At 46.6% G+C, this 13,550-nt stretch overlaps 1 protein-coding gene and 1 pseudogene across 2 annotated transcripts; both read right to left on the reverse strand.

Moving 5' to 3' along the window:
• On the reverse strand, positions 1–11,061 carry LOC109907710 (zinc finger protein 687b-like). Of its 2 annotated transcripts, none has more exons than XM_020505847.2 (10): positions 11,002–11,061; positions 7,800–10,172; positions 7,309–7,604; positions 6,476–6,660; positions 5,867–6,043; positions 5,401–5,563; positions 4,909–5,247; positions 3,441–3,553; positions 3,071–3,167; positions 1–2,846 (listed from the first exon to the last, which is right to left on the reverse strand). In XM_020505847.2, exons 2-10 carry the CDS (start codon positions 10,156–10,158, stop codon positions 2,268–2,270), a joined length of 4,308 nt encoding a protein of 1,435 aa, XP_020361436.1. In that variant the 5' UTR covers positions 10,159–10,172; positions 11,002–11,061; the 3' UTR covers positions 1–2,267. The 2 variants fall into 2 exon arrangements, with proteins under 2 accessions (XP_020361436.1, XP_031649714.1); XM_031793854.1 differs by having other exon boundaries at positions 302–2,846; positions 7,309–7,565; positions 11,002–11,050.
• Positions 11,062–11,284: 223 nt separating this feature from the next.
• On the reverse strand, positions 11,285–13,550 carry LOC109908493 (26S proteasome non-ATPase regulatory subunit 4-like; annotated as a pseudogene).

The raw sequence follows: 13,550 nt of genomic DNA on the forward strand, positions 1-13,550 counted from the left end.
TGAAGTAGTACTATGGTGGAGCTGGAGGGGGTACATCCAGAAAAGAAAAAAACATGTGACCATGTGAAAGGGGAGAATCCAATAGTGGCATTTGGGATTTTGAACAGTTATATCCCAAAGGACTGTAGTATAAGATTAGTGTCTTGCAAAGGTAGTAATGTTTGTGTCAAGATTATGAGTAGAGGAATGATGTATTTCTGTATAAAATTGTTGTACATAATGTAAACTTGCCTAAATTAAATATTTCATGCCATACTCTAAACAGTTCTATAACGCTTATTCAAAAGACTGGACAGAAGTAAAAGTTCTCCTTTACACATTTATTTTGAAACGGCACAAAAACTGTATGGGAATTCAGCAAGCAGACTACAGTCATAATGGAAAATAATAAAATGAAGCTTGTGGAATCATTTTCTCTAATATATATCGGGCAACATTTTTTAAAGGCTTTCACGTGACGAGGTTTTTGAGACAGATACATAAAGAAAGTGGGGTACAGCAAGCATGGATTCTGCAGTTAGAAATCAATCATACACATCATTAAAACACAATACAGGGCCTCCCGAATGGCACAAGGCACTGCATCGCTGTGCCACTAGAGATTCTGGGTTCGTGTCCAGGCTCTGTCACAGCCGGCTGTGACCGGGAGGCCCATGGGGCGGCGCACAATTGGCTCCGCGTCGTCCGGGCTAGGGAGGGTTTGGCCGGCAGGGATATCCTTGTCTCATCACGCACTAGTGACTCCTGTGGCGGGCCGGGTGCAGTGCACGCTGACACGGTCGCCAGGTATACGGTGTTTCCTCCGACACATTGGTGCGGCTGGCTTCCGGGTTGGATGGGCATTGTGTCAAGAAGCAGTGCGGCTTGGTTGGGTTGTGTTTCGGAGGATGCATGGCTCTCGACCTTTGCCTCTCCCGAGTCCGTACAGGAGTTGCAGAGCGACGAGACAAGACTGTAACTACTACCAATTTGGATACCACGAAATTGGGGAGAAAAATACACACAAAAAACACTACAGCCCCTCACACTTTCCCTCTGCTTAATTGTGAGTGACAATATAGCTAGCTACCTTCCATAAAAATGTTTCAAATTGGTAAAAAAAAAAAAAAGTTACGAGTACAAATACTATACTTAAATTCACATTTTCATAAGAATTAAAACCAAAAAGCTTTCTTTTAGTGTATAATATGTATTTACAGCGCAACATACACCCATGTGCACCACAGGTAAAATCTCTCGTCCTAGCTACAATTGACGACACAATGTACCACTCAAAATAAGACCGGTTACAATAATCTATGTAAACTCGTCTCCTACAGAAATGTGTATGGAACACAGATATAATTCTCGCGTTTCACTGTCTGTGGCATCCATTTCAAACTACTTTTACCATTTAATCTTGATATAAGATTGGTGGCAAATGACTCCCACAAACAACAACAATGTGTTTCATATAAATAAATAGAACAATGTTATTAGTACTTAATCAGTGTTTAAAACTCTCCAAATACTCCCTTTTTTTGTTTCAGATACCTCTAAGGTTACTGATTTGAGAACAGTTTTATCCAGCCCTCACTAAAGAGATGTACCCATAGAAACTGATCTAGGACCAACCAAAGGAGTGCTTTCTTTGTACAGTGTGTGTGTGTGGATGTGAGCTTGACAATGCAATGCAAGACAGAATACCTTTCAAGACACATGGCTCGGATAAGGAAATTAGTAAGAAAGACATGGACAAAAAAAAAAAAAAAAAATACAGAAGGAAACGCATGTAGAAAAAATATAGTATGGTTCACATAAAGATACAATAATATTAAAGGCAGAAAAATAATAAGTCATCGAAAAGTTGATGATGGACACATATGGCTTAAGTAAATGCTATGATCAGGTGGTCTTGACCCTCAGAACTCCCATCCACATGCGTGTCCAGTCCACTGCTCAGCATGCGAGTTTTACTGCACAGTTAGTGACAAAGAAACACAGAGCTCAGATGGCTCAAAACAGCACAGAAGTAGATCTGGGTCTGCTTTTATCCATCCAAATTCAGCTACCCAAGTATGATTCCAAGTCAAAACCCCTCATCTCCCAGGCCTGTCCGTCACCCCCGAGGCCTCACCCCTCTCCATACTGGGGCTTGTCCGGCTCTGGGGTGAAGTTTCCCAGAGTTACAGATCTAGGATCAGCTTCCTCTCCCCAATCCTAACCTTAAACATTAGTGGGGGAAATGCAAAACTGACCCAGGATCAGCATCTAGGGGCAGCTTCAACCTACTGGGGCTTGTCTGTCTTGTGGGCGGTGATGAAGGCCATGCCGTGGGTCCTCAAGTGGGTGTTAAGGTCAGAGGCCCTGTTGAAGCGCCGCCTGCACACCCTGCAGCTCATACTCCCCTTTCCGTCCTCTCCCTCCAGGGGGGAGGGTGGTGAGCCATCTGGGGAAGAAGGGGTGCGAGGCGGCCTGCGATCGGACTCCCCCTGGGGGTCTCTCACGCGGTGGGTGATGAAACGGTGGCGTCCCAGGGAGCCGGCCGAGGCGAAGCACACGCCACACTGCAGGCACTGGAAGGAGGCAGCATCGGCGCGATGCTGCGGGATGTGGCGCTGGAACTCGGTGGCGTCCTCTGTGGCGAAGCCGCACGGCACGCAGTGGAACACGTTGTCGGCCTCGGGAGGTGCTGACGCGCGAGTTCTCTTCACGGGACTGCAGCCCTCCTCGCCCCCCTCCTCTGTGGCCTCTCCGCTGTCCGTGCCACCCCCTTCCTCGTCCCCTGGTGGCCCCCCCTCCCCGTCAGCTTCAGACGAGCTGCCTGGCCCCTTACCCGGTGCTGAACGCTTCCTGGTCTGAGGGCCCTGCAGGTGGACAGAGGGGCGATGGGAAAAGGAGAGAACGTTCAAAAAGCATTATCTTGATTTTTGGTTTAACATATTCAGATCCAAGTCACCACACAATGGGTAACATTATAGACCAAAGTTGCAGAGAGCACACAGGAAACAAGAGTACAGTTTTCCAATTATGACTGAGACTGAAATGTACCCCCACCAAGTAATGGAAAGAAGAATGGATTCTAACTGACCTGTCCATCAGTGGATCTGACCCCGTGATGATGGACCTGGATATGCTTCTCCAGTATTAGCCGACTGCTGAAGGTCCGCTTGCCCTCAGTGCAATATCTGCAAACACACATGTATACACAGAGGCTCTGAGGATGCTGTACACTTTACCTAGGTGGGCTGATATTAGACTGAACATAACATTCTCAATGTCCCTGCTAATTGTCTTGTCCCATCCACTCTTAGACATTTTCAAATATAATATATGCCATTTAGCAGAATGTATGGGTGGTCCCATGAATTGAACCCACTATCCATGCTCTACCATCTGAGCTACAGGGAACCAAATATGGTGCTTTTGTGGATGTATAGATGAGTATGGGGTTCACTCACTGGCAGTGGAAGACTCTCTTGTTCCCCTCGTGGATGACGCGTACATGGCGCCGCAGGCTGGAAGAGGTGCAGAAGGAGCTCTCACACACACGACACAGGAACTTCTTCATAGCCTACAGAGGCAGATACACAAGGAAATAAGAGAGGGTGAGTCCTTTCGTAATCTCCCCGTGTGTACACAGACACTGACATTACACTTCGACCATACACATTTTATTTACTGTATAACAGATTTTTTTTCGCCACAAAATTGAAGCGAAGAAAATAAAAAACAAATCAAGAAGTCGTAAAAATACTAAACAACCTTGGTACAAACACCTAGTGACCTCAGCAAGAGATTTTAGCCTAGTGACAGTCACTTTTCAGAGGACCAAGGTTTGAGTCCCAGTCAGATCTGGGTCTGCTCCTAATTAACTACATTGGTGTCCATAATTGATAATATACACTCCGTGTACAAAACATTAGGAGCACCTTCCTAATATTGAGTTGCACACCCTTTTTGCCCTCTCAACAGCCTTAATTCATCGGAGCATGGACTCCAGGTGTTGAAAGCATTCCACATGGTTGCTGGTTCATGTTGACTCCAATGCTTCCCACAGTTGTGTGAAGTTGGCTGGATGCCCTTTGGGTGGTGGACCATTCTTGATACACACGGGAAACTGTTGAGCGTTAAATTACCCAGCAGCGTTGCAGTTCTTGACACGCTTAAACCGGTGTGCCTGGCACTTAATACCATACCCCGTTCAAAGGCACTTACTTTTGTTTTGCCTATTCACCCTCTGAATGGCACGCATACTGTACACAATCCATGTCTCAATTGTCTTAAGGCTTGAAAATGATTATTTAACCGGTCTCCTCCCCTTCATCTACACTGATTTAAGTGGATTTAACAGGTGACATCAATAAGGGATCATAGCTTTCACCTGGTCAGTCTATGGAAAGTGCAAGTCCTCCTAATGTTTTGTATACTCAGTGTATAGAATTCTATTTACGATATCGAACTGCTTCAGCTTTTATTTAGCTAGAATTCTACATTTAACACATCTCCCACTCCCGTAATCATACAAATATTTTTAGACAGCAGAAGCAAGTACACCCTGTCTCCAGGAAATGTACCTATTCTAGGTTAGTCAGATTTATCTGACTTTAGAAGTGTTCACTGCATGCTGACTAGCATCTATTTAGTTGCAATTCCCACAAATCAACTTAATGTATCTACAAAACAAGTCTAACAGCAACATAATCCAAAAGGAGGGCTACTAAAAAAATCCCTTTTAATTTTTGCGATTCACAAATTATTATTTTGATTCCCGTGATTCAATTCACTGAGCTCTTACCGAATCCCAACTACTACAATAGCGAAGCGAATCATTCAAAATAATAGTTTAATAAAAGAGATTGACATGAATCAAATGAAGAAAAAAAAAATCTATTTTTTTAACAATTAATTACATTTGTATGGCCTTACCTTTCCATGCTCTGTTTTCATGTGAGAGATGTAGTCGTCGCTCTGTGTGAAGCTCTTCTGACATTGCTGGCAGCTCCATTCTGAGGGGGTCCCACGATGGCTGCCTGCCTCCATAGAACTACACTGATTCTCAGGTTTCTCATAGTCCTCATCCCCCTCTTCTTCTCCTTCCTCCTCTTCTTCTTGGTCTCGGCCCCAGTCCTCTCCATCTGAGTTGTCTGTTTTTTCAGAGGGCTTAGATTTGGGGGGGGATGGGGGGGAGGGGTTGGTGGGGGCTGTGGCAGGTGCGGAGGCATCGGATTGTCCCTCCTGTTTGACTGACAGTCCTCTGTGAGCAGTCTGGACAACAGTATAAGAGGAAGTGAGAGGAATGACCAATGTCAAATGAGAGAATATAAATTACTATTTACCATACCATTGAACAACTAACATATCACTTTCCTTTACTGCAATCATATGTTTCCCTGTGAGTTAGAATGTAACTAAACAAACCTTTATGTGTTCCATCATGGAACCTTTCTGCGCGTAGAGTTTGGTGCAGTCAGGACACTTGAACACATGCACTTTCTGCTTGGCCAGGTGGGTGTCGAAATGCATGTACAGTAACGGTTTCTGGGTAAAAACTGTATCGCACATCACACACTTGTAGATCATTCTGCAAATATAGAGAAAGAGGCAAATAGTGGCGTGAATGTAACGTTTTTATCAGGGCTCAAATTTGGACGAAAACTGAGTGCTTTAAAATACACAAAACCAGTGTTTCCCAATCCTGGTCTTGGGGACCCAAAATATGCACATTTTTGTTTTAATACACCTGAACACAGTTGAATTAAGTGTGTTAGTGCTAGAGCACTAGGACAAAAACGTGCACCCCTCTGGGTCCTCAGGACCAGGATTGGAAAACACTGCTCTAAACCTAAAGAGACATAACATGATTCAGTGACTGTGGGGCACTTACTTAGCCTGTCCCCCGGTGAGGGTAGGGTGCTGGGTGCTGATGTGTCCCTGTGCACTAGGGGCAGACTTGAAGGCCATGGGGCAGCTGGGGCACTTGTGGAACACCTCGCAGTGGGCCGTCTGGATGTGGGACTTGATGGAGTTCAGACCCCCGAAGACCACCTGGCAACTGGAGCACCTGGGGAAACGGATATGAACAAAAACAAAATGTTAAACACATAGGTTTAGTCACTGTTGTCAATGATGCTAATATAGTGTCCATTGACAATTGGGTGGCTTGATTGTCATGTAACTACGGCGAGAATCTTCAACCACAAAAGGGTCTTTTCACAAAGAATGTTATCTGAGGCATATTTGCATTTGATTATTGTAGTTTTCTCTCACTCATACATCCACCTGACAATGCTGCATCTAAGCAGTAGTTTGTGGAATGTAGACATGCATGTATTTGTAGCACGTTTGCATATCAGTGCAGATTACTTGCACACTGAAAAAGGCTGCTAAGCCGAAACGTCTGTATAAGCTAGTGAAAATACTTTTTGCAACATCCTTCATGTGCAGACCTATCACATTTGTTGCTGACTTATCAGTGCAGACACTATCTCTTCACCTGTATCCGATGCGGCGGGCGAAGTGCAGACAGGCCTCCTCCAGGTGGGTCTGGAAGCTGGCTTGCCGGGCAATGCCCCCACACTCTGGACAGACGTGGGGTGCCCGGTGCTTATGAATCCTCTGGTGAGCCGACACACTGCACCAGTTAGGCAGCATCATGGGAGGGGAACACAGGGTACAGGTCTGGGCAGGAAGATGAGCGGGAACAGGTTTAACAATTGACATTTAGTACACACAGAGGCATTAATCATAATTCGTTTTCATAGTAAACATTAGCAGCATCATGGGAGTGGAGCACAGCGTACAGGTTTGGATAGCGAGGAGAAAAGGTCTAAAAGTTGACTACGGCATAACACTATGAATACACTACTACTTCTAATACTGCAAAACTTCTACTAATACTAAAACTAGTATTGCGTAATAAGACAGTCATCACCCACATGTCTTAGAAGGGGAGGGAATATTAATAAAACCATTTTGAGCCATTACTAATGACTTGTTTTCATAGTAAACACTAGTACTTTGTAATAGTATTGACTAATAAAGTAAAGCAGGCCATTAAACATATTAAAGTGGTTTCCCAAACACAGATTAATCCTAATCCTGGACTAAAGGGCATGTTCAGTGGAGGTTCTCCATTGAAAGTGTTTCTTAGCCCAGGACGAGGCTTAATCGGTGTCTGGAATACCACTTTAATATGTTTAATGGCCTGCTTTACCTTAGTCAATACTCATTCAGTCATTATACATGACTAAGCTTGACACTAGTAGTTCGTTACTAGCCTGTAAGTAATGCACACCCATACTTCAGGCTCTATATCAAAGGACTCACCGAGTTGGGGGTAGCTCTGATCTGCTGGAAGTGGGCGACCAGCTCGGCCTTGCCAGAGAACTGGGCCTGGCACTCGGGACACTTGAAGTTGTGGTACTGCAGCACCTCGCCCTTCTTGCAGGGGAGGGGCATCAGTGCCTGGGGGCTCTGGAGCGCGCGGCGGACTGGTCTCGGCTGTGCGGCGGAGGGAGACCGTGTGTCCTTCAGTGGGCTGGAGCTGGACGATACGGCGGGGACTCCGGACGTGGGGGAGGAGACTGGGGGAGGACAGGAGATTGAAGAAGGGGAGAGCATGCCTTGTCAACAAAGCAAAGCAAGAACACAAATAAGATGAAGGTGAATTGAACTTACTGACCACATCCTGACAGAAATAAAGCATTGTTTGTGAAGCCACATCCTAAATGGCTTTTACTTTTTTGCACTACTTTTGTCCAGAGCCCTACGAGACGCAGCCACTGTCACTAAAAACTATTCCGAAAGAGATGCCTTACCGATGGGTGTGGTGTCCTGCTGGCCAATCATCTGCTCCATGTTGACGGGCCTCATGACAAGGTGAGAGCACTGCATGACCAGCCCGCGTTCTTTATGCTCCCTGGCGTGGAGCAGCAGGCTGCACTTGTTAAAGAAGGCCAGCCGTTTGGCACAGTGATTGCAGGTCACTTCGATGCGCAGCGAGCGCCTGTCGTAGTGACGGGCCAGGCTGCGCTCCAGGGCGAAGGCGTCGCCACATTCCAGACAGCGGTAACCCGTGGCAGGCAGAGGAAGCCCCCACTCTGGGGGCAGAGGAGCTGAAAGGTCGGGTTTATAACTGGGCAGCAGGTTCTTGCTGTTGAGGATCTTGTTGAAGGCCTCCACCAGGCTAGACTGACTGCGGGAGATGACGGCACCCGTACTGTTCACGATGGAGGCAGGCTTGTTTGGCTGGTGAGTGCCGGCTAGGATGCTGGCGGTGCCTCCGTTAGCTGTTTTAGCACCGACAGGACGTACACACAGCCCACCAGTGGCTACTGAGAACTTAGGAGAGGAGACACAGGGAGCGGCAGGCAGGGCGGCAGATTTAGTGAAGCTAACAGCAGTGGCAGATACCATGGCTTTGTCTGAGGCAGCCATCTTGTTCTGAGCCTTGGTTGCAGCAACTAGCATAGCGCTACTGGCTGCTAGTGTAGACACAGGTAGTGTGTTGAGGCTCTTTACTTTCTGCGTCTGGGAGGCTACCATACGACCAGAGGGAGTGTCAGGCTTCCGGGACCTGTTGGCTGGGGCCTTGCGACCCCCTTGATGAGCCTTGCTGGGGTCCAAACCCTTGGCTCCGGCAGCACCTGCTTTGGGTGCGACCCTGGTAACAGTTCTGGTGATTCCACCAGTGGAGGTTTTGATGGTCTTTATCCGCACTTTGAGGGGCCTGGCAGGAGCCGCAGGCCCTCCTGGAATTGAGGTGCTACCTTCGGTGGTTGGAGGTTTAGACTTGCCATCATCCATCTCCATTTTCTCCTCTCCTGTTCTTGCACCCTCTTCCTTTCCAAAATCTGCCTTGCCATCCATAATAGCCTTCTCTATTCCATTCCCCAACTCCATCTCCTCCTCCTCCTTAGGCTCCTGAAGGTCTGAGGGGGGCGGTGTGGAGGCTACTGCAGGGCTGGAGCACCTCTTGGCAGTTACTGGTGCTGCCGATTTGGGTATCTCTGGCTCAGGACTTTCAGGCGAGTCCCGCTCTTCTATAACATGCTCTGGGTGTTTGTCTTCCTGTGGTGGACTCTTGGTGGAGCCTGACTGGGGAGTTGAGGTCACGATAGTGCCCGAGGGAGTGTCCCCTGGTTTGGGGTGAGCTGCCGAAGAGGCCATGGGATGGGTGGAGTCAGAGATGGCAGCAGGGGATCTAAAACGACGTGCCAGTTTGGGAGGGGTGCGGGAGGGGGAGTCAGGGGGTTCCTGGATCAGCAGCGGGGGCCCTAGGTCCGGATCGGAATCATCCTCCTCTGAGTCTCGGGGACTAAATAATGCCGGGCCGGCTTTAGGTGCCCCGTTAAACGGCTGAGATGAGTGCAGCGGGTGTGAAGAGAGGGCTGATGACGGAGACAGGAGCAGAGGCTTGGAAGGCGGGAAGAAAGGAGAGGACAGTCCAACTGACACTGCTGGGACAAGAAGAGCAGACTCGACAGATGAAGAGGAGGATAACGATGCTTTGTCCTCATCTCCTCCTCCTTGGCCCGTCTCTTGCTGTGTATGCTGCTGCTGCTGGTAGTGCTGCTGCTGTAGAAGCTGCATCTTTCTCGCCTTCCCTACAGGGTCTCCTGACCCCTGCACCATGAGAGGCTTCAGTCTGTTGAATATATTGCCAACCTGCTTGGCAGATTTAGTTGATCCAGCACCGCATCCTCCACCCTCTGAAGCTGTTTTGGGTTTACACACGGACCACGGCTCCCCATTAGATTGGGCATGAGCCTGGGTTAGGGGCGGGGTCACACCAGAGACCCCAAACCCATTGTGGTTGAGTGGTTCAGATTCCGCCATGCCTGGGGTACAGGCACCGAGCCGTGGACCCACAGCGACCCCAGCAATGCCGTCCATAGTGTCCTGGTGTGTGTCCCCATCCCCTCCGTCGATGGTGTCGTGTCGCACACGGTTCTTTACAATAACGCTGACAATAGGGGTGTCAGCTTGGGGGTCTGGGGGGCTAGGTGGTCTCAGAGACGGTCCTACACCAACCCCACCGTCTGGCTTTCCCAGAGGAGCACCGCCTGGCCCGTGTGGGCCCTCAGCCTCATCAGGAGCAGACTGGATGGCCTCAATGTCGGGAATGTCAAACGCTGCCAACAGGTCATCGAAATCTGGGGTCTTCATGTCCCCCATGCCGGGACCTAATCCTGGAAGACAGAGTACACCAAGCGGACAGAGAATGAGTGACATGATGGCACGATAACGTCCTGTGTTTCTCATTGTACCTAAATCATGTATACAAAAGTTTAAATAAAAAGGGATATAATCCTTCATGTTCCTGTTCAGTAATTATAACTAGCTACCTAGTTAATACTTAGGCAAGCTAGCTAGTTAGCAGCAGATCCATGTCGATGGACAACAGAGCAGGATTTCTTTGACCCGAGCAGTGGTAGCTACGACTGTTCGACACTAAGATTACTAGCCAGCTTCTCAAAGTATTGCATACAGTAAACATTGCGAGTAGGGGGCTATGTTGCCTAGCTAACATGAACACAATACCGTTTCTGAAACAGACATCGTGTTGTCTACGATTGTCAACTAGCTAATGCTAGCTAAAAGCTACAACATAGCTAGCTTACTATTGCTAGCTAAGAAATAAATGCACTTCTGTTGATCTGTTTAATAGTTTTAATTCACTGAGTGAGGACATTAAATGCAGATTTTGAGATGCGTTACATATGGAATAACCTACAATGGTTTCACAATGATGAATAATTTAACACCACAAACGTCTTGCAGCTGTGAGTTTATTTTCGGCTTCCCCTTCATCATATTCAGCCAGGCTAACTGGCCAATGAGCCCAAGCAGCGCGAGGGTTTCTTTAGCGGAGGCCATTGTATCCATTCATAACGGGTTACTGGGGAATAACCATGCACTCGACTGTCAATAAAGTGATCTTATGGGTTGATCATTGCCACTGTGGACAATTGGTGGGACCGGTATTTTCAATCTCAATTGCACATTTTGATTGTTTACCTGGATCTGTGATTCCCGACTATAGTCTCTCGCTCCAGACGAAGAGCCCTTTTACTTCCCGTCACATGATGAAAATAGCTCCTATCAGATCATTGTATCGATGCAATTTCTTTTTTTACTGCCGATTCCACAAAAATAAGTTGTCAAGGGAATGGTGCCAAAAACGAACAAATGTGATTTTTTTCATTTCTAAATGGGACACTAAACTGGTGTCTACAGTTTGTATATAATAAAACCAGATATGTTAATTATTGCCACAGATCACACATCTCTCAATTCAATTTCAATGTAAGGGCTTTATTGACATGGGAAACATGTTCTCTTATTAAAACGTTCCTATTCTAGCTATATGGAGTAGAGGGTCATAAAAGAAAACATTCATACAAACAAGCTTCATCCATCTTTTTTATTGCAACAGAAAAAAAAATGAAAGATGGATACTGTTTAGTTTACAAGCTTGGGGACCTGTCATTAAATGCCAGTTGGCGAGTAAGTCAGTTAGGACAGGTTAAATCAGTGAGAAACCAGAAATGATGTCTATATTAAACTGAGATTATATGCAGATAAGAAGATCATATTCAATTGAATGGCAGTAAAGACTGGTGGCATCCCAGTGTGGTCTTACTGTTGTCTGGTCTATTTGTGTGTGCTTGTGGGTTTCTTGTGGATATTGTCGACAGTCCGTCATCAGTAAGTCATATCATGCATTCGTGTCCGTCCAACTGTGTTCCCGTATGTCAGTGTCAACCCTATATGTGTCATGTCTTTGTCTGGTTGTCCATGGTTTAATCTGAAATTGTACCCTATTCCTTATAGTGCACTACTTTAGACCAGTGCGGTGCCATTTCGGATGCAGCCCCATGGGTGTCGTCAATCTGTCTGTCCCCATTCCTTCTTCTCCTCGTCCTTCTTGCTGTCAGGCTTGGGTGGGCCTGTCTGGGAGGCCAGGGAGCCCATGGCGTTTCGGATGGCCTCATTGTTAGGGTCGACACCTGGCAAGTTCTCCAGAACGCTCTGGAGGTACTCTGGGTCCTGCATTACATCATAGTCATCATCCTCCTGAGGAAGAGCCACAAGGCACATTATTAATGAAAGGCACTGATTGTATATTTTGTTTATTGTTGTCAGAATAATTTCATCAGGTCAAATTCCTGGTACCTGTAAATGTACTTGACCAAATAAATGTGATTCTGATTGGAAGGGAGATAGAGAACATACACAATCAAGAGAGAGCACGTTTCATAAATGCAGCTGGGAATTTTTTGCAGACCGATATCACACATGAATGTATTGAACAACAAATTGTAAGGTTCCTGATTTCATTGATCATGTGAGTTACCTACCTTGGCAGTCTCAGTGTCCATGGGGGCACCTGTGTCCATAGCCATCACATCTCCATACTCTAATCACAGGGACGGGTTGGTAGGGAGTGGAGGGAGAGTCAAAATCAAATATAATGTATATCATATGGAAAATTGAAATCGATATGTATCTGGCAATGGTAAGTGGCCGCATCTGTCTCTTTGTTTTGGTTTGCAGTGCGTCATTCTGGGTGATTGGTAGGTCCCAAGCTTTGAACCAAAAACAGTTTTTAAAAAAGACCTACAATCACTTTTTAGAATCACCCACACAGCTAACACGTGTGTGTGTCAGTGGGTGCTATTCAGAAAGCATGAGTGTGGATGGTGATTTATAACCCACCTTCTCCGGCCAGGGACATCTGCATGGCATATGCAATCTGCTCCTCCTCGGTCATATTGCTGCAGCTCTACCAGTCTCAGGCTGAGTCACCGACATCTTTAGCAGGGCATCCTCAGATTCTGAGAGCAAGCGAATTGTTCAATTAAACCATCATACAGTACAAACATCCGTATTCTCTTCTTTTATACCCTACATACTTTAGAAATGAGAATGGTTAGGCATAAAAATATATATCAGACAAGGGATACAAAACCTACTCACTAGAGAGACATCTGTCCCTACCCTCCCTCTCCTTACCATACACTGGTGACATCGGCTGCAGAAGCAACAGCCACTCGGCGAGCCTCCTCCTCCTGCCTCTGTTCCTCCATGGACACACGCAGAGCCTGAGTAGATGGGCACACAGATGCCAGGGAAACAATAATAGAGCTGGTAACTCCGGTTCACTTGACTAAGTCACTCTGGATAAGAATATCTGCTAAATGACAAATGTTTTTAAAAAATTTAAAAATATTGCCTTCTTACCAGAACAAGCTCGGGGTCACCGCTGGGGTCCACGCCAACGTATTGACACGTTTCTTTTAAAATTGAGAGATGACAAAATTGAGGCCAAGAAGTTGGAGCTCTTTTCTGTCTGCAATAAAAAGGACTACACACAGATCTTTCCATCGTATTATTTTTTGTGTGCAAATGAACAAGCTTACGGACAATGTCAAATGTGCTATAGCGAAGCAAGTGAGTGAGCTGGAAGCGCAATTACGCAGGTACTTTCCCAAAACGGACCACACAAACAACTGGATTTGTTATCCCTTTCATGCCCTGCCTCCAGTCCACTTACCGATATCTGA

This window comes from Oncorhynchus kisutch, linkage group LG17 (assembly GCF_002021735.2).
Source record: "Oncorhynchus kisutch isolate 150728-3 linkage group LG17, Okis_V2, whole genome shotgun sequence".
In the NCBI taxonomy this organism is placed as follows: domain Eukaryota; kingdom Metazoa; phylum Chordata; class Actinopteri; order Salmoniformes; family Salmonidae; genus Oncorhynchus; species Oncorhynchus kisutch.

Excerpts from the sequence above, each read along its gene's own strand:
- LOC109907710 (XM_020505847.2), bottom strand. The coding sequence starts at position 10,158 with ATGGGGGACATGAAGACCCCAGATTTCGATGACCTGTTGGCAGCGTTT. Across the intron at positions 6,661-7,308 it reads TCAGAGCTACCCCCAACTCG|ACCTGTACCCTGTGTTCCCC; the intron begins GTGAGTCCTTTG and ends CTTCCTGCCCAG. Across the intron at positions 2,847-3,070 it reads TCAGATCCACTGATGGACAG|GGCCCTCAGACCAGGAAGCG; the intron begins GTCAGTTAGAAT and ends GTCCACCTGCAG.